This window comes from Phalacrocorax carbo, chromosome 6 (assembly GCF_963921805.1).
Source record: "Phalacrocorax carbo chromosome 6, bPhaCar2.1, whole genome shotgun sequence".
Lineage (NCBI taxonomy): Eukaryota > Metazoa > Chordata > Aves > Suliformes > Phalacrocoracidae > Phalacrocorax > Phalacrocorax carbo.
The window spans coordinates 47,470,188-47,495,635 of record NC_087518.1 but is presented as its reverse complement, the minus strand read 5'-3'; the positions used below and the strand labels follow the sequence as shown (position 1 = coordinate 47,495,635).

General features: G+C 35.7%; 1 protein-coding gene across 1 annotated transcript in view; it reads right to left on the bottom strand.

Moving 5' to 3' along the window:
• Positions 1-25,448, bottom strand: part of AGBL4 (AGBL carboxypeptidase 4) — a 984,974-nt gene that overhangs the window by 944,723 nt on the left and 14,803 nt on the right. The window contains exon 2 of the mRNA XM_064455128.1: positions 22,500-22,622. Within this exon, the coding sequence (XP_064311198.1) occupies positions 22,500-22,622 (123 nt within the window). The remainder of the gene's footprint in view (positions 1-22,499; positions 22,623-25,448) is intronic.

Sequence of the window (25,448 nt, the reverse complement as noted above, 5' to 3'; positions counted from 1 at the left end):
TGCTTTTTTTTTTTTTTTTTTCATTAAAAAGAAAGAGTGTTAATGGAAAGGGTCCAAGTATCATCCTGTAAAAGAATCTTGCTTTTTGAGATGGATCCTGAATAAGAACCTTCTTAATAAATTACTGATTTTATAGCTAAAACTTTCCTTCTGTATCTTTTACAAAAATGTCCTTGAACAATGGTACTGTAAGTATAGACTTTCAGTACAAATACTGGATCTGAATAATATCTGTCCTATATACACATTTTGCAGAAGAAGGAGTCTTATTTTAGTTTATTATGAAACTGAATTTGGTTCTCTATGCCATTATCAATCTAGTCACAAAAACAGTTTGGGGGCTAGAAATGTTATTCTCTTTCAATACATTATTCCCATTATTTCATTGCCTAGAAGTGAAATCTTATAATATAATCTCCATGATAAAATTTACAGATAGTCTTTCATGCAGCCTAGGTACATTTTTAGCCGTTTCATCAGATTGGACTGATACACCACTTCACTGTTCACCTACTCCTCTGCTGTAGCTCCTAGTCTCATGTGCTTTTGTAGGAAAAGGCGTTTTCCGCAATTTTCTCTTTGTTATACAGCATTTTGATCCTTCTGTAGGCAATGGAACTTGTTCCTGTATCTTCACTTACATAATTTTCTGACTCCTGTGCCTTGTTATTTTCCTTCCCCCCAGACGTCAGCCTGTTCTGGAAGCCCTCCTTAACTTCCAGTCTTATCAATAATTATAAAATCCCAATACTGTTTATATCCTATCTTTACTCCAATGTACTACATATAATTATGTAGTAACAAGGAACTACATTATATCCTTTTTTTTATATAATACTGATAGAATTTATAGCAGGCCTTCTTAACTGTACCCACAAGGAAGTAACAGAAAACTGCTTACCCTCATTTATCTTTGTTTAGTTAAAGCTTAAATTAGACCTTAAAAAGCTATCTTGTTAATGTTATTTTTCCAATCAGAAGTGATAATTTAAATATTGACATTTTAGATGGCACCAACATGTTTTTGTCTTCTTCTATGGTTAGAATATTTTATTATATCTGAATGTCTGTCTTAATTTTGTTGGGGTGTGTTTTTTTTCATTTCACCAAATCCTGAAGCATTTCCTTTTATTTCAAAGTATTTCTATGTTTGTAGTAAATTAAACATTAATCTTTCTCTGCAAATGTCAAGTGATATTTAAATGTTTTCCTGGCAGATAAATGATTATTAATATTAATGCAATAAAATCACAGCTCTTTGTCCTTTCTTTGATATTTAAGAAAAAATTAAGAATGTCAAAACAGTTCTGCAAAAAGAGAATTCATTGGTCTACCATCCACTCTTCATTAGCCTGAGAGGTAAAAAATTACTGATCTTGTGAGACAATGTGTTTATAGAATCAGAAAGGGTTGAAAATGAATTACTCTATCAGTGGTAGAGCGTGTATCACTTCAATGTGAAAACGCCTTGTTAAAGTTCATTTTAATTTAAAGCCCCCTTTTTGTCATTCAAAAAGCTTTAGAACAATGAAAGAGTCTTTGTCACTTTCATAATTAGCCCCTCTTGCACTAAATGAGAATAAAATCTGATCAGAAGTCCATACAGGCAAGGTCATAAATCAAACAGAAAAGCTCCACAAACAGTTGCGTAAGATGTCCACAGGCACACACAGCTTGGAATTAAAACACTGTACTCAGGATCCACTCCCAGAAAAACAGCACAAAAAAGCCCCAATAATATCTATTTGACAGGCTAAATTTATCTCCATATTCTGTAGCCCTATAAACACATTTCGCTGTTTAGATACAAAAGCAATTTCAGCACCAAGGACAATTCAGGAAAGCAAACAGCTGTTCAAGTACCACTATCACCATTTGCCAACCAAAGTCAAACTAATTTAACTTAAAAAAAAAAGAAAAAAAAAGAGGACCAACAGGAAAAAAATACATATATGATAATTGTCATAAAACAGGAACAAAAATTGTATTAACAGATAAGACTCCTTAGGAAACCAGGTGTAGTTTTATATACATAAGTGACTATGCAGCCCGGCTTAAACATTAACTGGGTTTTATTCAACTTATATTCATTTTCAGAGGAAAGTACAAAGATATTTTGAAAGATGTAATAGAATTCTCAGCCTTGGACAGTTATGGCAAGAGTGACAGCACATCACTCTCTCTACTCGGGGATCATCAGAATACCAACAGGAATCCAAGCCATCAACATATTATTTTGCTCCCCGCGTTAACACAAAGTAAGGATTTCATCAGCAAATGATGCCTAAAACATGGGGAGAGTGGAGGGCAAGGAGAGGGCAAGGTAGGAAGTCAAGGGGAAGACTGTTACAAAGAGGCAGTCAGCAATGAAAATATGTATTCTAGAACAGATGTACATTTACAATTTGATGTATTATGTTAACGTTAGGTGCTAATTTTAAATATTAATCAGCTGAGAGTTATTTGCAAATTCACTACATCCATGCAAACAGGAATTTTCATGAAAAAACACATTTATATCCATAAAGTCTGTGTGTGTGTATATATATATATGTGTAGACATTTAGATATATTTCTACTTTCAAATACCTTGCTATGTACATTAAAAATGTGCAAGTTTCCTTTACGAGCTTTTGTTTTCTAACAATATTTTCTCTGCAGAACCAAGCTGCTAAAGTTGTCTCTGGCTATGTAAACACCAAAGTACTGTCAAAGTATTGGCTTGGTTGGAGGGCATGGGTGGTTATGTGTCTGTGGTATGTTCCAAAAATTTCAGGTTACATTAATTGTACAATGATCATAAGTAATTCAATTCCACTTATTTAGGAGGCACATGAAAATTGGTCTGCTAAGCAACAGACTGAAGAGCATTAGTGTGACAAAAAGAGAGTAATGCATTTTCTCCATCCTCATACAGTCTCACACTTTGGCTCACTGGCAGTAAACTTCTCGAGCTGGTTAAAAGGTAGTGAGGACACAAGTGAGTGTCCTCTTGGATACAGCCACCTGCACTTGAGTCACAAAAGAAATATAATTTGCCTTGTCTATCAGACATACCGGTATCTAAAAAGTGCAAACTGAAAACTACTGTACAAGCAAACCAAGCCTGGGAACTGTGATGAGGGCATGCAGGTGATTAAAGAAAGAAAATGGATTTAAGATGGATGGGATCAGAATCTGAGTCAGACATATTGAAATTGAACTGCCTAGATCTTTTTCTTATAAGCGAGCACTCCAAAAAGCCAATAAAGCTTTTAAACAAAAAGCTGGGGTTTTTACTATATAATAAACTAGATTAATTGTCTTTAAAGAAAACTCAAAATTACTAAATAAGAAGGAATAAAAATCAAAATAGGTCTCTCCTGTCTACTATGCCCTCACAAGCAGATCCTGTTCCCACAATTGCCTCTAGTTTCCAACTCAGTGAACTTGCTAGAACTACAACAGATTCTAGATAGCCTCTATGGATCCCTAGGAAAATACTGTCACCTCTACAGCCAACCCTGTATTTGTTCCTTGCATTTCTCAACAGTTGCACGGTGTCCAGGTGCTCCAGCCTCCCTGCTTGCTGCACCCTCACCCTTACTCTCCTGCCCATGCTCCTTTGTGCTCTGTGTTCTGAGGAGGCTCAGCAGCTCTCAATGGAGAGCGAAGTCTCCCCTCCCTCTAGATGGTTCCACTTTGTTCTGTTGTTCCCCTTTTAAGAGGGCACAAATGAATCAAATAATGTCTCTTTCAATGGGCTTAAACAGACAACTTCAAATTCATCAAATCAACATTGTAAAAGACACCTCCAAACATCCTCCCTGATTCCCCCTAACAGTTCCTGCTTCTCACATACCATGTATCCATGTGGGGACAATTCAAGTGCTACAGTCAATCAAATAACTCATAATACCGGGTAGATTGTTCTCAGCATGCCCATAGTATTCAGCTCCTTCACACCTCCTCATGGAAGGGAGAGAGGATACTAAACGAGAGCTTTTGTGGCCAAGGTTTTCAGATCTTCCCTTTTCCCCCACACCAACAAAATCTCATACCTTCTCTTTTACTTTTGCTGTTACTTGTCACCTTTATCTTCAACACACAAAACCCAGAGGAAACTATGACTTTGAAAGTCCTATGAAATATGACTATTATTTTGAGTCCCATTCCTTCTTAGCCAAATCCTTAACCAAATGCAGCCACTACAGTGGGAAAAACCTGGCACCTCTGCTAAATGAGTCTTAATACAACCAGTGCCCTTCTGACTGTAAAAACTGGGAATTACTACAACTGAAACATCCTGAAGAAGCAGCTTTTTATATTGCAGCTGTATTAGTAGGCAATTAATGGGAGCCAGAAAACCCAGAGTGGGGTGGAAGGTTATAAGATATGGAGATAGGAGGAGGACTACATCCATGAAATAGGGCCAAGTATGCTCCTTCTAGCTAGGCTAATAGGAAACCCAGAGCTTCTGGAAGAGGAAGTGTGGCCTCACAACTCATAGGCATGTTCTCAGCTTCTCTTTCTGAGTCATAACCTTAACCCTTCAGTAGGTCTTCAGCTGAGATGCCTTGATCTGTGTAATGTTTATTCTGCATTAAGAAAGCAATCATAAGACAAGAGCAGACCAATTATTCTCATATTACTCACGTCTATATAAAGTCTAAAGTGCAGGATATAGTCAGAGGCATATTTGAGTCAATAAGCTATTTGCAAAACCTTGGATGGTGAGCTAAGTGGAAGGTTTGGGCTATACAAAGGCACGGTTTGCAGAGATGTTCCTGTTTTAATAGACAGTCAATCACATCATATACTGACTTTTTCTGCTCTCCTAGTAATTCTTTGATATCCAGAAGTTTCTAGCCTATCAAAATGCACAGTTAAACCTGATTTAGGATTCTAATTAAGTGGATTAAAATGAAATTTTCTTTTATTTGACTATATCTCCAAATTTATTCTCAGTGGGTCTGTGTTTGGTAGGACCATATTTAAAAAAAAAAAAAAAAAAAAAGTTAAAAATAAATGTAGATTTTCGAAACAGGCAAAATCTTCCTACAAGTTATTTCACAAAACCAGAAAACAAAACAATATTTTTAAAACAGTTAGCACTTAAATCACAATACAGTGATTGTTGAGCTGTATTCTTGTTTCTCATGGACATGAACTGACCTCTGTCAATTATACAGTTCAAATGTTGCTTTTGAGTCTACAAAAGCAGTGACATACACACACAATTAGCAGTATTATTTCTATTCAAAATTAGTCTTACTGGATTTCTAAAGAGAGGTGCCACTTTACCTCTATTTATGTAAGAACCCAAAGGGGTATCTAACCTTTTCAATTAAAAATAACAACAAAACCCACTACTTTTGTTCTATACTCTATTGTACTTCTAATAGTACAACCTGTCAGTAATTCCATAGCAAGGTCATCTTATACCAAAATTTAATCTTAAAAATAATTCATTGTTCTCACACAAGAAGCTGCTGGGGTATTATTATAAGTCCTTTAGCACATAAAGCATATTAGCTATGAGATAAAAGGGTTAATTAATATTACTTCTTTAAACACATCCAAGGTTAATTTCAATTTTGAGTTTGAATCTATATGCATGCACTTTACAACACATTCATTATGACATAAAAAATCTTTTTCTCTATTAAATGCATTAGAAAGATTTATTTCATTATGAAACATTGTACAAGCGGTTGCATAACAAAGCAATTATCACCTTAAGAAGTAAGTAATTATTTGTGATTTCTAATTTAAATAATATTCTAGCTCTTTAACCTTTATAACATGTGCTTCTTTTATTTATGTACTTACAAATAAAAATGTGGATATTTAATGTATTAGTAGAACAATTTTTAAATGATACTATCAATAGTGAAAATTTTTAAATAAAGGATATATTAACATATGTCACTAGCTTTAACCAATTAGACACACTTTTTCAATAGCCAGTCTTCAAAACCAGGAATTTGTAAAGTCTTTGTCTTCATTTTCATGTTTTTACCATACTGACATGAAAACATTACCTCTGTGACTGAAAGATGACTTTCTGTCATGCTGCTGATGTGCAAGGAAGTCAGCAACAGAAGGACTTTTTGCGTATGAACATCCCAGACTCACAAGAAAAATGGCAGTCCCACTGACCGCTCTAAGGATGGAAATAGTTTAAAATCTAGGAATTACAATTAAAATTAAAAAGACTTCTAATTCTGAACAGGTGGGCAGCTTCCTATAGCTCACTAGGATGACAGGAGTGTTGCAAATATCAATTTATAAAAAAAATATTTCTTTCGCATCAGGAAACCTGAAGAATTATCAGGCATATTTTGATTTTTTAAAAAAACTCATTTTTTGTAACCCGCAAATTGATTTTGTTAAGTGCATACAAAACTTCACTTGCAAAAAACAATTCTATACATGCTAAGGGATTTGGCCCCTGCAGAACCAGGGATTACGCGGTCACCTCGATATTAGTGTCTTTCTTTTTTTCCCCTTTCCCTCTTATTGTTTTTGCATTTGCCTGATGTATCTTACTGCTGATAAGGCCTAGAACCCAACCTGAAACAGAATCCATACGAACAGACCTTAGCCTGAACATACTCCATTTAAATAGTGTGGTTCAAGGTAGTACCACCTCTGTGTATAGTCCTACAGGACAATTACACTGGCTAGTACTCTCATAAGGAACTGAGACTCCATGTTCCTCTGCAAAGTGTTTGACATCATGATACCCAAACCGCATTAGGACATTTTTCTTCTATCATCTGGCAAACAATAACAAAAATGGAGTAATGATTGGCTAATAATTTTTTTGGCTCTATTACTACAAGACAAGATTATTTTTTATGACTAAAGTTGTTATTTAAGAATATTAGTACTACATTTTTATTTGGATAGATTTTCTTGGTCTTGAAACCTTTCTGCAAGATTTGAAATAATTCACAAATCATATATTTCAAACGTAGCATCCACAGTAAAATCACACTGGATTGCATTAATCAGCCTATACTTAATTTTCTCTACACTTTCTAATTCATACACTTGGAATTTTTTTTTGCTAAAATTCGCTAGCCTATATTTGCTATTACTATGAAGCCACATAGATAATAAAGACTATATCATAATTATCGAATTAGAGTAATACAACTTTCTGATTTCAGTATTCTTTCTTTCTCATATGAATCAACGATTTAACATAGGTCTTCCAGTTATTATCAGTTAACAAAGCTTGTTACAGTACTCTCAAAGCACACAATACTGCTTATCTCCTCATCTAGGTTAAATCAGCCAAAACTGAATAGGTTGCAAACGATACTCCTTGTTCGGCCTACTCTTTACTCAGCCACTTCATTCTTCATTAGTCTGAGTCAGTGGAGATAATCTAACACAATTTTTCCAACAGTATTTAAGTTTTCCTGTACTGCTGAAATAATATCAGTTATTGTTATGTTATATCTGAAATAATATCTATTATTCCTAATATCTGTTGAAGCATGGCAGACTCTAAAATAGCATCCCTACAAAGGAAAGTCCATCTTATCCACCGTGATTCAGGATGACACATACTTTGTTCAATTTTAAAGAGTAATCAAAGGTGTGGGCTTAAATCCAATTAGTGTACTTCAAAGAAGATAATGTCAAAACACTTCAAATGGTGATTCTACTGTATAACACTGGAGCTCTTAACTTCTGTGTGTCTCAGATTTCTGAACTATAAAATGAAAACAAAAGCACCTTCTAAAGCACACGGTGATCTCCTGCTGTAAGAGATTATAAGCACAAGCTATTATTGACCAGGTTAATATTCTAAAGAGAAAATAAAATTAGAGGTCTTGGAAGTATTTAGATGTCATAATGATTGTTACCCTACAGACATATTGGTCAGACAATTTTAATTGAACTTGATCGTAATCACTCAGAATGTTCTTATTTTCATGCCATCTGATCAGTTATCTTTCTTCTAGCATTCGCTCTTACTGACTTCTGGCCCACGGAATAACAGAACATTTTTCCCAATTGCCACATGACTATTAACTGATAGAAAGTTTCACAAGCTTGTGACCTGATCCAAAGCCAACAGAAATGATAGTTTTGCAGAAATTTTTCCACTGATTTCTGCCCTGGACCAGGCACTGAAGATTTGGCACCTGTCAACATAGATCCCGTGTGCTTGAGAAAAGATTTAAAGTGCACAGTTGAAGTCGAAGTTTTTGGTAAGAAATGTCACCTGTCCAAAAGAACATGCAGACTGATTAAGGACAAATAATCACCAAACATCAGGACAACAGTTCCAGCTCCCAGTTCCTTAAAAAAGGACAAAGGAGAGAGGAGAGGAGAGGAGAGGAGAGGAGAGGAGAGGAGAGGAGAGGAGAGGAGAGGAGAGGAGAGGAGAGGAGAGGAGAGGAGAGGAGAGGAGAGGAGAGGAGAGGAGAGGAGAGGAGAGGAGAGGAGAGGAGAGGAGAGGAGAGGAGAGGAGAGGAGAGGAGAGGAGAGGAGAGGAGAGGAGAGGAGAGGAGAGGAGAGGAGAGGAGAGGAGAGGGGAAAAGAATTTTGGAAAGACAGATTTCAGAAAATTTTTAAAGTAAAAGTAGTATGGATATTTTCAGAGGAAATCACATGAAAATGAGAATCCATGACTGAAATAAAAGGGACAAAAATGTTTACTGGTGAAAATGCAAATGCAAATATGAGGGAAGGAAATAAATGGATCACTAAATCCAAAAGGATAAAGAAGAGCACACAGATGGGAATAATGAAAAACAAAACAGATGCTAATGGAAGGCCGATAACATAGACTCCTAGAGATGAGGATAACAAGGTTTCATTTGATATAGGTTTCAATGTACAGGCTCAAGAAGTGGGGCTCAACATTCTCTCAACATACAAAAGAAGATACTTCAGCAATAACATTTACAAAAATCAGAGAGAAAAGAGAAATAACAGGCAGGATGGCATAGTGATAATCAAGTAAAAGGATCACAAGTGTTCGGGGTAAGTGAGAATGGATCAATCCTGAAGCTACAGAAGTAGAACCACCACAGGAAATACATGCAGTAAAACCAAAAGTCAAGTTTCAACTTGATATCATCTTTTATTTTTCAGATGAAATCTTAAATTAATTATAACATTGCTGTTCCATTCCTTGTCTTAACTTTACTCTTTGGTAAGGAGTACATATACAATGAGTTTCAGAGGAATAAGTGCATCATCATATGTCACCTTACCCAGCTGAGACTCAAATCAGCTAGCTTTGGTACTCTGAGAGCAATGTATCTCTAACAGGACAAAACTCAGAGTGAACTAACCATCTCAGCATTTATCCAGTCTCAAGACATTTTGGCCTGTGCTAATGTTGCTATGCAATCTAATTTGACTGTGCCTACACAAGTAGCAGTCAGCTCAGTGCAGGTATACGTGCATTTATATGATCATTAGAGCACTGAAGATATTTCATCATACAACTTAACAGTAATATGAAAGATATATGTAAAGCATTATATAAATGAAACTTAATATAAGTAAACAAAAACTGCAAATGGGAAGAAAGACAAAAAAGGAACACAAATGTCAAATAATTACTAGTCATTCATTTCAAAACTCACTGTGAACATAATTTCTTAAGCTGACCACCAAAATTCTGAAAGGGAAAAAAAATCTAGATGTATTATTCCTAAGCTCTGTGTGTTTTTATATTGCATTCATGAAAAAGGCTTAAAAGTTTTTCATATCAGAAATTTGAAGTTCATTTACAATCTTAGGAAAGGCTACCAAAAATGAATTATTCATAATGTAGTACAGTAGCAACAATAAACATTCAAAACCAATTTTTTTAAAAACAGAATAATTCATACTTATGAACCAAAAGTTATCTTACAGTTTCAGATGAGAGAAAAAGAGACGTGATTCTACCAGAAGTTGTTAGAATATAATAATAACCCTTAATATATTATGGTAATTTATCTTCACATTATGTTACTGTAGTAGATCCTGGAATTCTAGTAGCGGTCTGAAGAACACACATTGATAATATATGATTTGTTCCCCATTTGTTTTCAGAAATACAAACACTTAATCAAAATTAGCATACTAAAGGATGAACCTAGAATGTAATTAGGTTACTAAGCAGAATCAATAAATGCAAAATGAAGCTCTGCATGTGTCCAAAATAATGTCTGTTTTCCACCTAATAACTTGTATCCAAATTCCCCTTAGGCTGAGCGAAATATTCTAAAATATTTTCTCCTAAATCAGATACTATCAATCCAAGAATAAAAATACTTTTAGTTAATGGAGAAACACCTCTTCCAAAGTATGTTTTCCAACCAGTATTCTTTCAAAAGCACAGACCACTATGTATTTCAGAGTGTTTTGTCTCTTCTTGCATTACAGTGGCAGCTCAAACAAGCAAAGATCTTAATTTGACTTGCTAACTTTGGAACAGCAGGCAGTGGAGAATTTTAAAACAATTTCGAGAACAACAAGAACAGAATCTATCTGAAGTGTATTCTAATTTCAGGGGAAAAAAAAGTTGTAATCTTCTAAGTGATGTCTAAGGGATCTCTGGAGACTGTCTAGTCCACTCACTCTGCTCAGACAAGGGTCAACAAGAGGCGTTTGCTCCGTGCTGCACCTACTCAGGTTTTGAATACATCCATGGATGGAGACTCCACAGCCTCTCCGGGTAGTCTGTTCCAGTGTTTTCAGTTTATTACCAAAAAAAACCCAAACCCCACACCAAACAAACAAAAAAAACCCCAAATTGATCATACAGAGGTATTCATTTATCTGGAGCTGAGAAGAAAGTAAAAGAAATATTTTTCTCCCAGTTAGTGTTGCCTAAGCCATGTACGGAGCAAATCAGCAGCACCGCATGTTGCATGCCACACAGTAACAGAGAAACAGCGGCACCACATTGCTGTGCACCAAAGCCAACATCCCTTCGAGTGCAAGACCTGACGCAAACATTTCAGAAGACTTTCACTGCTTCAGTCCCTTTCCTTCTCTTCCCTTATTCTTTATATCACTACTTGATCAAATCTAGTAGATGTAATCCAAAATACAAAACTTCCTAAATTTCATTCATCATTTGGTTCATATGACACTGATGCAAAGCACTTAACTTTTCTCAGCCATTTTGCACTCATTTCACACAGCTGAAATTTACTATAAAAGGTGCTAGGCAGTCAAGAACCATGTGTTTTGTGCTGCTGTCTTCTGCAAAACGGATATTATTACAGGTTATTGAACTAACGGAACAGAATACCACTATCTAGTCTAGCAGAATATCTCAACCTTCTTCCAGATGAAATAAAGCCTTTCTTAGCTCCAAAATATTTACTGTTCTGATGCCAATTTATCTGTTATTCTGAGTACTGACATTCTTTCTGATAATCTATACAGCACCATCTGCATAAGCAGAGTAAAGAACACTTTTCAATTTCTTCTACTTCTGAATGACTCTGATTTAAAAAGACAGAGGTTAAGGATATAAACTGGACAGTGAAGACAGAGAACTACTCTGGGGAAATACTGATGAGAAGCATCCCTAACAAAATAAACAATGCCAGATTTTTCCCACTGGCACAGCTCTTCACCGTATTTTCCCTGGGTTTGAGAACCCAGCAAGATGAAATTGTAGAAGGGTGGTTGGCAGCTCTTTTTAAGGCTCAAAATCAGAAAAAAATCAGTGCTAAAGCTAAGGTCTGCACTGCACCCATAGAAGTGATTGACCTGGACCTACCAATCACTGAAAACACGATTCTCTATTTTAAGAAGCAATTATCAAAAGCAATTATTTCTTTAGTCAGTAACTGAAGAATAGGTCACCTGTTACTCTATAGAGTAACTACAGATTTATTCAAATCCAAGGATTTTATATGAGAAGAATTTAGCATCTCCACATCAGTGATTTCCAATGCTGTTACAAAAATTTTTAGGTAAAGCACAAAATCAGCTTGGTTTTTTCTTCATACTTTTAACTGTCACAGAACTCTGTTGTGCCAGTATATATACATACCTCTATACATTCATGAGTCATTAACTGATGTCACATTCATGTTCGTTTTAACATGTGCAGTTTGAAATAAACACAGCTGCATTTATGTCAACGATTTTATATTCAAATATATCTGATTATGCTGAAATAAACACAGCTGCATTTATTTCAGTGATTGTACATTCAGATAAGGATATTTGTTCAGTGTAATGTAATGTTCCTTCACACTGGCAGGGACATTGCTATTCTTTCTTATATTTCCCTCTATCATTTTTCCAGAAGGAAAATTTTGAGCAGAGCCAGAGAAATGGAAACTGGAAAATTTATCTCACAACCTGGTATACACAAAAAACCTTCTGTTTATTCTCAAAAATGACTTAAACATCTTTGTATAAAGTATCTTTGTTGCTAATTTTTTTTAATTCCTTCTCTGTCAAAGAGAAAATTTAGAAAAATCACACCAAACCGGAAAGTCTGATGGAAATGTAAGTACCAGCAATGTACAGTGTGAAATCTTAAGAATGGGTCTGCATCAGGTGTGTTTCTGGATAAGTGTTGTTAATGTTAGCACAGCATCTTCAACCACTATCTTCCTAAGAAAATTAGTTTGAATGGAAACAATAACTGTAGGATTTTCCTTCCTATTATCTGATCAAATTATAGTTTTGCATGATGTTAATTTTGGCTTGTAACTATAATCTGTAATCTATTTTTAGAAAATAGTAGAGGATTATCATATGTACTGAAAGTGATTAACCATTTAAACCAGATGTATCTATCAGGTGACATCAAGGCCTAGCCCAGTAACTGCCAGAAATGGATCCCTAGAGAACAGCACGGGAACAAAGCAATCATTTGAAGATACCTCCCTAGAATAATTCCCCAATTTACAATGTACAGTTTAGGAACCTTCTGAGCCAGAGATGGTGTCAGCATTTAGTAGCTCTCAACTATTTTTCTTCTGTGGTCTTGTCAAGTTGGGAGTTGGGTTTTCTTGCTTGAAAGCATGACACATGCAAACTTTTAGCATCCACAACATCCTGCAGGACAAAGCTCCACAGCTTAATTAGACAACACGTGAGGAACCATCATCCTTTCTTTGCTTTCAACATGTTAACTGCTAGTTTCATTTGATGGCCCTTAGCTTTGTACAAAAAGAAAACAGGGAACCACTGTTTCGTATTCATTGACATTTTGACTAACGAGCCTGCTTTTACAGACCTCTAATATATTCTTCCTCAGTTACCTCTTTTCCAGACTAAGGATTCCTACTCTATTTGGCTGCTGTAGAGGCTGTTGAAAATCTGCTCTGAACTTACAATTATCTGATCTAAGACATTTCTGCTTCCATTTCTAGTTGCTTATTCCAGTCCCTCTCAGAACAGTCAAACAGCAAATCAACACATGTGCTTTTATACTAACTGAGGAGTTGCATACATGTGGTAAGAGGCAGGAGAGAAAGGCTAGGTCTTGAAGAAGGTAGTGTGATAATCAGAAGATAAACTGCCTGTGAACATTATAATCAACACACCAACTACAATTAACATCCTAATTCTTTACTGATGAGATTATACTAATTCTTCTTGCATTGTCATTGGCTCCACAGGTCATTAATATCTTTTTCCCACAAGTTAAGATACTTGACTAGTGCTGTATTTGTTAGCTGGTATCACATCAACACTAAGCACTCCCCCATTTGTAAAAACACCTTCCATATTCTACTCTGTTTAAATATTTAAAAGGTTAATATTTAGTTCCATTTGCAATGCTGACCTAGCAAGAAAGAAATTAATTTGGCATTACAGCAGTAACATCAATTTCCCATGTAACTTTAGTAATGCATTTACTGGAAAGAGATTAATATCAATTCCATAAATCATTCACATGCTTTTTCCGGAGTTTGAGACATCTGAGTAATGTCATATATGTTAACTGATATCACTTTGTGCGTGCTACACCCATTAATCTATGCCTAGGGTGATCACTAAAAAACAAAGCAAAAAAATTTAAAATCAATCTTTTGTTCTTAATTTTTTTTGTGAATTCTAACTTGCAGTACTCCAAAGGTATTGATACTTTGATAGAATAACACTGCTCTGAACTCAGAACAGACATTCTCAGAAAAGGGAAACATTTGTTAAATTATCCCTACCGGTAGCAATAACCACTTAATATCTTTATGTGAAATATGGCATAAATTACTGTCAACAAATAAGGAAATAACTAAAATAAAGTGTTTCATTAATCAGACACACCTCAATGCCACAAAAGTAGGCTGAAAACAGACATCATTACTGAAATAAGGTATCGACTTCCATTTCTTTTGTTTCTAGGTTGCATATGAGCATTCTCATAGAAGGCAGAGTCAAGTCTGTCTAACTTAGTGATTCCAGCTAAACATGACATATGATAATATAGGAAATTTGGAATAACAACTAGTTTTTGCTCCAAAACACAGTTTTGTCTACTACTAACAGTGTTTACACTGGAAGAAAGTAGCTTAAACAGCTCTTGCGTTTTTTATTTCTATTATTGTGCCATTATTACATTTGCCTGTATTGCTTTATTCCTGTTCTAGGATATCATAGTAGTGCCACTGAAATCGACGTTAAGAGGGGAAATTCTATTCACCTAAATGTAAACACACACAGGATCAGCTTATTTAACTATTTTGGAAGCATATTACAATTGTATATTAGACGGCCAAAATTTCCCAGGGTGGATTTCAGTTTTCCTTTGAACATAATGCTAACAGTATCATCTTCTGTATCGTCTCAGTTTCCATTTTTAAACTTTTTACAAACAACAATGTCCAGTTCAGAAAATGTTTTGCCACTCAAATTTTACTGCACTTCATTAATCACAAGTAAGGATTATCTCACCTATTTTTAGCTGTCCAATGTTACATGTCAAGTCTTAGCAACTGGGACATAGGCAGCCCCAAAGGGCAATTCATCCTATATTATCCTTGCTTTTGTTCAAAAGATATCTTTCATGGTAAAGCTCAATGGCCTATTTCACGCCTGTAAGTGGTTACAATGAGATCAGAGGAATTACAATCACTTACTGAAATTTTGAGTGTTGTGCAAAGTGTTTTATAAGTACATTATCCTATTTTTGAAATATCGAAAGATATTTAAAACTTTAACAAAAACGATATAAGGGTACTTCTCAGTTACATGAGCTCTCTTAATACACTGCAGATCTTAACTTTTTCCAACTGTCTAAGATCATTTGCAACCCATCAGCACTGAATTTTTTTATCAGGTTTCTCATGCAAAATATTTGATAAACCTGCTGTAGGAAAAGACAAACTAATGTTTGCCAATTATTTTCATTGCAAAGGTGGTCATACATCAGTCAACATAATAATATGAGGTTTACAGTAATTGAGATTGAATCTAAATTTTACAAAACTTTAATTATAACTTTTTGAACATAAATCACAATACACAAATTACCCAATCATAACATTTTTTCATAAAAAAATAAGAATTCATCCAAAGGATAGAAGATTTAATGACTCTTGGCGGAGTTCCACTTTTTGGTTGAAATGAGAATAAAAGCAGACGGCAGCTTCATTTCTAATTTCAAGAAACACAGTATTTTTTAACATTTAAACAGCATTATATTTGACTAACAAGCCAAAATATGTATTTTCAAAACCTTATAAAAAGCCCCTGTATTTAACAGTATGAATGCTGAGAATTACGAACCTCTGTGAGCCGACACTCTTCCTTCAATCCTCAAAAATAATTATAAAACAAGCAATTTGAGACACAAGCAGCAGAAACTGTCAAGCTTGGGTTTTGAGGGTTTTGTTTCCTGCTCCGTGTTCCATCACTATAACCATCCTCACAACACATCACAGCCTACCACTTAACTCCATCTTCCTCCCATGTACCCTGCAACATCCTACCAGGCAAGACAGAAGGCACTGTGGTTAATCCAGAAGTATGTACAGGCCAGAGTGACCAGCCAACACATCCATGGCGACTGGCAAGCCAGATGATACCAAACGAAAGGAACAATATTTGAATTTCCCTTGCATTTTTCTTCAGTGAAGCCACAGCTGGCAGTGTCAACAGAAGTTTTTCATATGCCAGCTCTCTACATCAAGAACCTGGGAGGCAAAAGATATAGCCATTTTGAGCTCATCTTGAAAGGACTAGTGATGGAGCCCTGAAGGCAACTCATGGCTACGCCCAGCAGTCTCTGCACAATGTGTGGATGCCACTGTGAGCACAGGTGTACTCCTTGCTTAGAGGAACTCTAGTCCTGTCAAAGCACTATGAGCACTGCAGTGAAGACGGTTGCTGAGTAGATGGCATTTCTTACACACTTTTTGAAGGTATACTTCTGCAGCGGTTGTATAAATACAGCCTGAATACATGACAGTGTAAGCCATAGGTGTTGATGGACTCTAGACAGTCCAAGACCAGGTATTTTAAAGAGCAAGTCATCCATATTGCCTGATGGCATCCTCTAGACTACCACAAGAATCCAGTACGTTTGAGGTTTCTCCTGATCTATATGAGATGAATGTGCAGGGAACATGAACTCGAACTGCTTCAACACTCAGAGGATCTATTGAATCACCAATGCTCTCACATGACAGCATAAACTCAAATCTGCAAATTTCAGTCTTCACCCAAAAACAAAGAAAAATATCCATGACCAAGAGCTTCTGACACTTCATGGTCCATTTCAGAGCTATAGGATTTCTTCAACTGTGTTCTGGCCTATTCAGCCCTGCTTTTGGGCTTGGAAGAAAAGTGATGTGACCGTCAGCTATATTTCTTTTCTCTGAATCCTGACATAAATGACATTTCTGCAGCCTGCATAAGATATGGTCAAATCCTTGAAGTGCCCATGCTTTGGGGTCATTGCCAAAATTCATCCTCCCTTTTGCAGAGCCAGAAGTTTAGACTGGCATTCTGCACAAAGGCTTGAACTGGCATCAGTGCCATAAAAATATTGGTCTCTTTTCAAGGATTGAGACTTTTGCTTTATGTTTTCTCTGCCCACTTTGCAAAATACATGTGAAAGGCTTCATGTGTATCATGTTAAATTAATAAATTAAATAACTGTTACCTCAAGCAGAAGCAAAGCTACTGCAATTATGTAAGTTCCAGGAAAAAAAATGTTTCCCAGCAATCCAAAAACACCTGGTACAGGAAAAAGTGACTAAGAAAATAAAGACAAACTAGCCACAACACAGAAGAGGTTGCTGACTAAATTGATGCCATCAATTTGCACTAACATGCACTAACATGCACAAATATGCACTAAACCAACACAAGACAGTAGGGGCAGCTGGCTAACCTAAACTTTAAAGTAATTCAGATCCATCAAAATAAAATATCTGAATTATCAATTCGCCTTCTGCATAAGATGCCAGATTCCCTGAAGAAGATTTTTACATCAAAGACTGGGCCTGACTCAGTCAGGAAGGACTTCTTTGTATAGCAAGAGTGAATATATCCTTTTTCCCAAAGCACTATATTCTGCAAAAGTCCCAATTTCACCAGGACTGATAGGATCAGAGGTGAGTGTTTATATAGCACTGCATTGCTGCTGAACTGAAACTGTGTTAATAATTTAATGCATTAATGAATAATAGGAAAAGGAATTACAACTGACCAAATGTATACGTTTCAAACATGACATTTATTTCCTTTAAATTAATTCTACGCAAAGATAACTGTGCTTCCATTTTTCCCTGAAACTAACTCATGTTTCTTGTGAAAATTGACATTATCCAAAAATTATGTTGTGGTATGCAAGAAATCTGAATTTTCATCAGTTTCTTTTAAGCTAATGATAAATTAATGTTAAAAGCTTCTTTTAGCCATATATATTCTTAAATATTAATAAAGATAACAAGGAAGATTCCAGTTAGAACACTAGCTTGAACTATGGGAAACACAAATTCAAATTCCTAATATCCTTGCAAGTTGATAATTCTTTCTGTCCCTCACTCCTCTGTCTGTTATTTATAAGATAAAGGGTTCAACCAGCATTCTTCATTGTCAATAACTGTATTTATTTTACAGCAATGATTCTTCCACTAGTATTAGATTCACCAAGGGTAAGTTAGGTAAAAGCTAGAAACTAGTTAGGTAGCTCTTCTTCCAAAAAGGATCTGGACAGTATAAGGGATCATAAATTTTACAGAAGTCAACAGTGCCATGCTTTTGTGAAAAAAATTATACCACCACAGAGCAGAAGTAAATATATTGCAAGGCAATACTCCACACAGTATTAGCATCAGCTTATCTGAGTATCATGTTCACCTTGAACCGCTGCCTGTCAAGAAAGGCATGGAATAGCTGGAGAAGGACCAGAGGAAATAAAGAATGATAGAAAATTTGGAAAATGTGACCACTAAGGAACTATTGAAAAAAATAGCAGTTACTTAACCTGAGGAGGGAAAGGCCAAGGAAAGATATGATAGCAGCTTTCCATTAAGTCAAAGAAGAAAGGAATAATCTGTTTTCTGTGCCTATAGCACTGGATGAGAATTAATATATTTTTGGTAAGAACATTTCTACACAGAAAGAAAGTGGTTTTTATATTGAGCAAATTGCAGCGTTAGAATGGATTGCTGCTTTCTCATTGCATCTTTCCTCACTGAAAGCCTCTGAAAAGGGTAGAGAGATATCTGTCAGGAATGGCAAAAATAGTGTATTTTGCCTCTCAACACCAGAGTGGACTAAAAAGAAATCACAATGCCCATTTCAATTCTACTTTTTATGATTTTTTGAAAGCAAAGCACTTCAAAACAGCAAACTGGACATTGTTTTTCAGAGTATGTAAAAACACACCTCTGTCTCAAACAAATTCATACTTGTCAACACTATTTAATACAATAATGATAGCCATTACAAAAATGAAAGCATATTAAATAGAATTTCTTCTGTACGTGTTAATCGTCCTCCTGCAATCTACAAGCTTCATGTTCTTTCTCTATTTGGAAAGATATTTACATCCATTTCTGCAATATAAAATCATAGTCATTGAAAAATAGGTCTAGAAGGGAGCCATAGCTCTTATCAGCCATATCTTTCAAGAAAATGCAGAATGCAGCCAAAGAGAGGAAATCCACTTATGGAATGACATTTACCACAACTGCTATTTTGAAAGCAAATCATCAACAAATACTCCATGGGTACCACTGTACAGCCAGTTTTGCTCCATCCTAACATAGTTTCATTAAGGACAAGATCATCTGCAGTGAAAATGTTACATAAATGGATGTCAAAAGTTCTGCTAAAGTTACATTAGATATAGGGTTATAATCACTGTACAGTATAACTACTGTATTTTTAATTGCACTGTGTTTATTTTAAAAGATTTAATAAATCTTTACAAAACCTTAACTATAAAGAACCTTTAATACTTCTTAAGCATGATGGATCTTAGATTTCAATGACATACTCAAGTTTACTAACAACATCATCACAACAGACAAAGCACAAGTCTTAGGAAAAAAAAAAACATAAATTATATCCCAATAGCCTATTTCCTTCAGGCATATTCAGGTCTATAAGATAACACTAACTTGGAATTAGTATAGAATTAATGTGACCTGTTTTCATAGAATCACAGCATCATAGGCTGGCTTGGGTAGGAAGGGATCTTTAAAGATCATTTGGTCCATCCCCCCTGCCATGGGCAGGGACATCTTTCACTACATCAGGTTGTTGAAAGCCCGGTCCAACTTGACCTTGGACGCTTCCAATGATGGGGCATCCACGACTTCTCTGGGAAACCTGTGTTGTTGTCTCACCACCCTCAGTGTAAAAAACTTCATCCTTATATCCAATCTAAATCTATCCTCTTCCATTGCTCCTTGTCCTGTCCCTACAGGCCCTGGTAAAAAGCCTTTCTCCATCTTTCTTATAAGCCCCCTTTATATACTGAAAGGCCACAATAAGGTCTCCCTGGAACCTTCTCTTCTCCAGGTTGAACAACTCCAGTTCTCTCAGCCTTTCTTCACACGAGAGGTGTTCCAGCCCTCTGACCATTTTTGTGGCCCTCCTCCGGACTCCTATAGCAGGTCCATGTATTACTTGTAGCGGGGACCTGAGAGCTGGGTGCAGTACTCCAGGTGGGATCAGTTTTATAATCTGTTCTTTGAAAAAGGCAATTCCAATACAATAGTACCATTTTAAGGCGGTACTCAAAAAGCATTAATACACTACTGTATAAATGTTGTATACTACTGCTTAGGTGATAGGAGGGGATAGATTTTAGCATTAATAACAATTTCATAAAAAAATCCAATAATCAGTTAATTTGCTTTGACCCATTAAGGTACTCTAAGCAATTACTTGGTTGACATATTACAAAAGATAAAGTGAATTTACAAACGAAGCGTACACAATACTATTATCATTCTTGCTAATACATCATCATCATGAGAAAGTAAATGAAGGTATTAATTTTATTCATATTTGTATTTTGGAGGTGTCTAAATATGCAAAGCAACATCACAGCCTCATCATGCTACGGTGTAAATAAACACAGTATTTCAAATAGCATCTGCCTCTATCACATGCTATTATTGTCAAAGTGTATAAAGTATGAACATTACCTTTGAACTGAATAAACGTTTTAATTTAAAAATATAATTAATTCTATTGTTCAAAAACTGGAATTAAGGTATCACACAATGATTCACATTACTTCACAAATAATTGGATGGCGGCTACTGATCCTTTCCATTGCAGAGCAGCTTAACACAATGTCATGGTTTTAGCTGGGATAGAGTTAATTTTCTTCACTGCAGCTGGCCTAGCGCTGTGCTTTGGACTTAGTATGAGAACAATTTTGATAACACACCAATGTTTTGGCTGTTGCTGGGTAGCGCTTGTACTAGTCAAGGACTTTTCTAGCTTCCCATGCTCTGCCGGGTGCACGAGAAGCCGGGAGGGAAGGGGGCACAGCTAAGAGAGCAGATTCAAACTGGCCAAAGGGATATTCCATATCATGTAACATCATGCCCAGTATGAGCTGGCAGGGGGAGGGAGGCAGCAATCGCGGCTCGGGGACCGGCAGCGTCGGTCGGCAAGTGCTGAGCAGTTGTATCGTTTGTGTTTCTGGTTTTTTTCCATTTTTCCCTTTTCCTTTTTATTGTATTATCGTTATTGTTATTGTTATCATAATCTATATCATTATCATTATTATTTTATTTTAATTAATAAACTGTTCTTATCTCAAACCACAGGTTTTGGGTTTTTTTGCTTTTGCTCTTCCAGTTCTCTCCCCCATCCCACAGGGGTCGGGGGAGTGAGTGAGAGGCTGCATGGTGCTTAGTTGCTGACTGGGGCTGAACCATGACACACAATAAAGTAAATTTCTCAGCTTGACCAACTGATTAATTTCGTAAGCCATTTTTTGATACAAAAATTCATAAAACCTTAACTATTATGAAATAGCATCCAAAGTATTTTTAAAAACACATAACTATTGTCTGAACCTTCAGAGGCATACCTTAAAAATAAAATACTCTTTATTATGCACTGCATCATTTACATGTTTGTTACATCATTTTATGTAATGTAATCAAGTTATTTCAATAACTTCAAATTTATCCAGGATCTGGCAGTCAGTATTCTATCCTGAGGGTTGTAATTCTTCATAAAAAGCTCATTTTACAAGACATTGTAGCAGCTTTGGCATTACCAGCACCTCTCACATAAACCATGCTAAAAACTATAGTTTATTCTGCCAAATGCGTTTTGTATGTATGGTGTTTAACAGTGCTCTGTAGGTCTTTAAGCCAATAACAGTAGATTTAAGCAAAAATTTGGAAACACACATATACGTAACACAAAACTTTAAAACAATGCTACATATTCATATATATACATTTACCCACATATCCCACACATATAAACATATATGATTGAAAATATTATTTAAATTAATATGCTAACTATAACTCTTGTAAAAATAATTTCTCTTTAAGTTTGCAGTAACTTCCTAAAGTTTAATTCTCCTTCTACTGACATCAGAGGCAGAACTTCCATTAACCTCAGCAGTACAGAATTAGGCCACAAGAAACAAAAAGAAATATGTTTAAAGACAGCACATACAAGTTTGTAAAAATTTCTAACTATGCAAGGATGGGCTTGGCACTTTACAAGGCTAACTTCCCCGGTAAACTTCCAAATTTAATTTTAAAATAACATATTTCAAATACTATGTCTTTGATTAGTGGTCTACAAATACTGTCTATAACTATAGAATAAAATCCAGTTATGTATCTACACGTAGTAAGAGATGGACCTGATGAAATGTACATTGTCGGTAATAAACTTCACAACCCTTTTTACATTTGAATGGTCTGACTTTATGTCATACTCTGACTGAAGTGATCAGTGAATTAAGTAGTATTTAATGCAAGTCTTAAGAGACTTTATAAAAAGATGACTGATATAGTTAAAACTGCTAATATACTGGCAACTCAATAACATAAAATAATGCTGAAAATGCTTACCACTTTCAAAACAGGCATCAAATATAAGATGTCCTTTTTTAGGCTGTCCACAATAACCAGCTGGGAGAACGGTGTACTTGCTCACGTTCCCTGCTATGATATCATCACTTCCTATGGCACTACCTGTTGCAGTAAAAGAAAAAAAAAAAACATGAGCATAAAACAAAAAACTATAAAAACCAGTAGGATATTGCCCCATGCTTTTCTGCATAACATGAAATTTGCACCAGTAAATTAACTCTTCCTTTTCAAAGTTGATTTAAGAATTTGGATATAATAATGGCATCATATGTTAAAGCTTGTCTAAGTAACAAACCACACAGCCTGGTTTCTTGCGCATGCATGTCCTGTGGCTGAACACTCTCATATGCAATAGTCTGATATTCAGCTAGATCCACTTCTTTTGACTGGAGGTCTCTAATACATATATTCTGCATGGATTCCCCAGAACTGAACTCCTTAGCAGCATCTCTCTTCATCATAATCCTCAGCAGCATCTTCCTCACTATGGGCAGTAATGGGATCTTTTTCCTCTATTTTGCCTTCTATTTACATGCATCTTAAATGAATGTAGAACCTTTGAGACTGTTAAGTCCCACTCATATTTGAAATCTGAAAACTATTAGAAGGGAGAGACACACACTCATGGAGGCATGCAATTATCTGGGCCTTGCTTGCTTAGGAAATAAAACTCAGAAAAAGAACTTAAATAATTTTTTTTTTATAAATGTGGGGTTTATTTAATAATAAAATACGTGAAGACATAGATTTTCTATATAATGGCATGATTTTTGTCAAAATCTATCAGTAATGTACACATTGAAAGCTTTGCCCTTCCAGTAAAATTATACTAACAAATTGCAGCATGCAAAAAATTTGTTTCCAAATAGGGATGAAAGAACACAGTGACTTTTTTTTTCATTTGAGAAATGTACAAGTAAGTAAATATTTGTAAATTATATTACACATTAATATTATATTACAGGGAAAGGAATACACAATAATATAACTAGCTGTTCATTCTTCTGACATTGGCTCAGCATTTTCTCCACTATTTACTGTTTGGACAACAGATATTTAACAACAGAAAGAGTATCTTCTGTCTTACAGAAATCTAGAAGAAATGTGTAGGTCTTCAAATGCAGAAGGCATGTGATGGAATAATGGGATGATAATATCTTATTTCACTCTGATAAATAGGGCTACTAAGGCTTCTAGAAATAGACTTTTGGTCTGTGCTGATTTTTTGACATTTAAATGGGTTATGTGGGATGACAAATGTGACACAAAGCTCAATTTGTTTTATTTTTATATTGAAAACTATTCCACACAAATGTTACAAGCAATTCATTTTGGCCCTGAATGATGAAAACAGCTTATTAATTAAAACTGACCTTTCATACATAAATGTATTCCACCTCTTGAGGCAAAACACCTAAGCTGAGGTAACAAATTATATCAACGTATTAGTGACACCACAGTTAAAGGGTCTGTCAGGCTTTCTATTATATACCCATATATTCAGAGGTATATAAATCCCAGATTTAAAAATATGTATATCCAGGTCAACACTCAGCATATAAATCCCCAGCCTTCTGGAAAAAATCTGAAACTTAGTCTCTTTGGGAAGTACTACAACAGAACAACGAGAGTTTAGACCTTTTCTTACTTTATCATAATCCAAAAAGTTAGATATTAAATAACGTGTGCTATCATTTTTAGCAAAGTTATTATTTGCAACCTCAAGGTTATTTGTTTTAGACTGAATAATTACCCACAGATAGCAATCTGCAGCATTTAAACTGTTTTCTTTAAAAGTAAAATTGCTGCTTAATGATACTTTCAGCTAGCTGTTTTTTACCCGCGTGCTGATACAATTTGCTTAAAGGCTGATAACACCAGTGGCAAACTTAGACCTGGATGGGGTATCTCTGTATATGTATGGCCATGATTGTGTCACTCGATACGATTCAATCCTCTGCATCATGCAACCTGTAATTCAGAACAGCAGCCACAGGAAAACCGTTTCCTCAGTTTCAGTTCAGTGCCACTTTGATTAAGAGCCTCCATATACCTGTCGCAGGTAGTCAAGTTAATCGTTTGTAATCCAACACATGGAATCAAGGACACAAAGAAAAATTCAGGAAAAACCTGCAGATCTCCACCAAGAACGCATGAGCTCCCAGGGACCAAAGTGAAACAATGGGAGGCAGGGAGTCAACTGAGTAGAGCAGTAAGAAGACTGAACTCCTCCTGGTAAATGCCTACTTGTAAGTCTCAGCTAAAAGTAATAGGCTTCTTGTAATTCTTAAAAGATACCTGGGAAACACCGCTTAGATAATGATGAAGAAACTAGAAAAGATTACATTCATAATACTGCCACCATAAGACAGTGTAGGAAAAGCAGGCAGAAGACAGAGCTACAACTCCCTTTCCACCTAACTGACAAATTAGAAAAAGTGCCAATGGAGTCTTTACATGATGCAGAAGGAAGCTGTCAAGTAACTGTGCCCCAGCAAAAAGTTTCCATCTGCTCCTCCTGGCCTAACATAGCCATTCAGGAATGAGAATAAAATCCTCAAATAGTCTATAATCCATAGTCATTAAATAATAATAATCTCTCCTTGCATGTTCATTATTACACAGTACTTTGAACATTCAGAATGTACTGTTGCTATATTCTGAGTTATATTATCTTTAGTTAATCTCTAAATGTGCAAAACTGCAGTCTTTGAACTTGGCATTGTTATATAGCACAACCGCATTATGTCCCTTCTGGCACGTTCTCCTTGGGTGATAAAGAAAAGGCCAGAGTACTGGCCAAAAAGGAACCTGCATTGCTGTATTACTAGATCATAAGACATGGCTTCACGCTTGTCTGTTCAGCAGATGCATTGAGCATTGCTGAGAATACATTAGCATCTTCAGATGGAGAGAACTATGTCACGC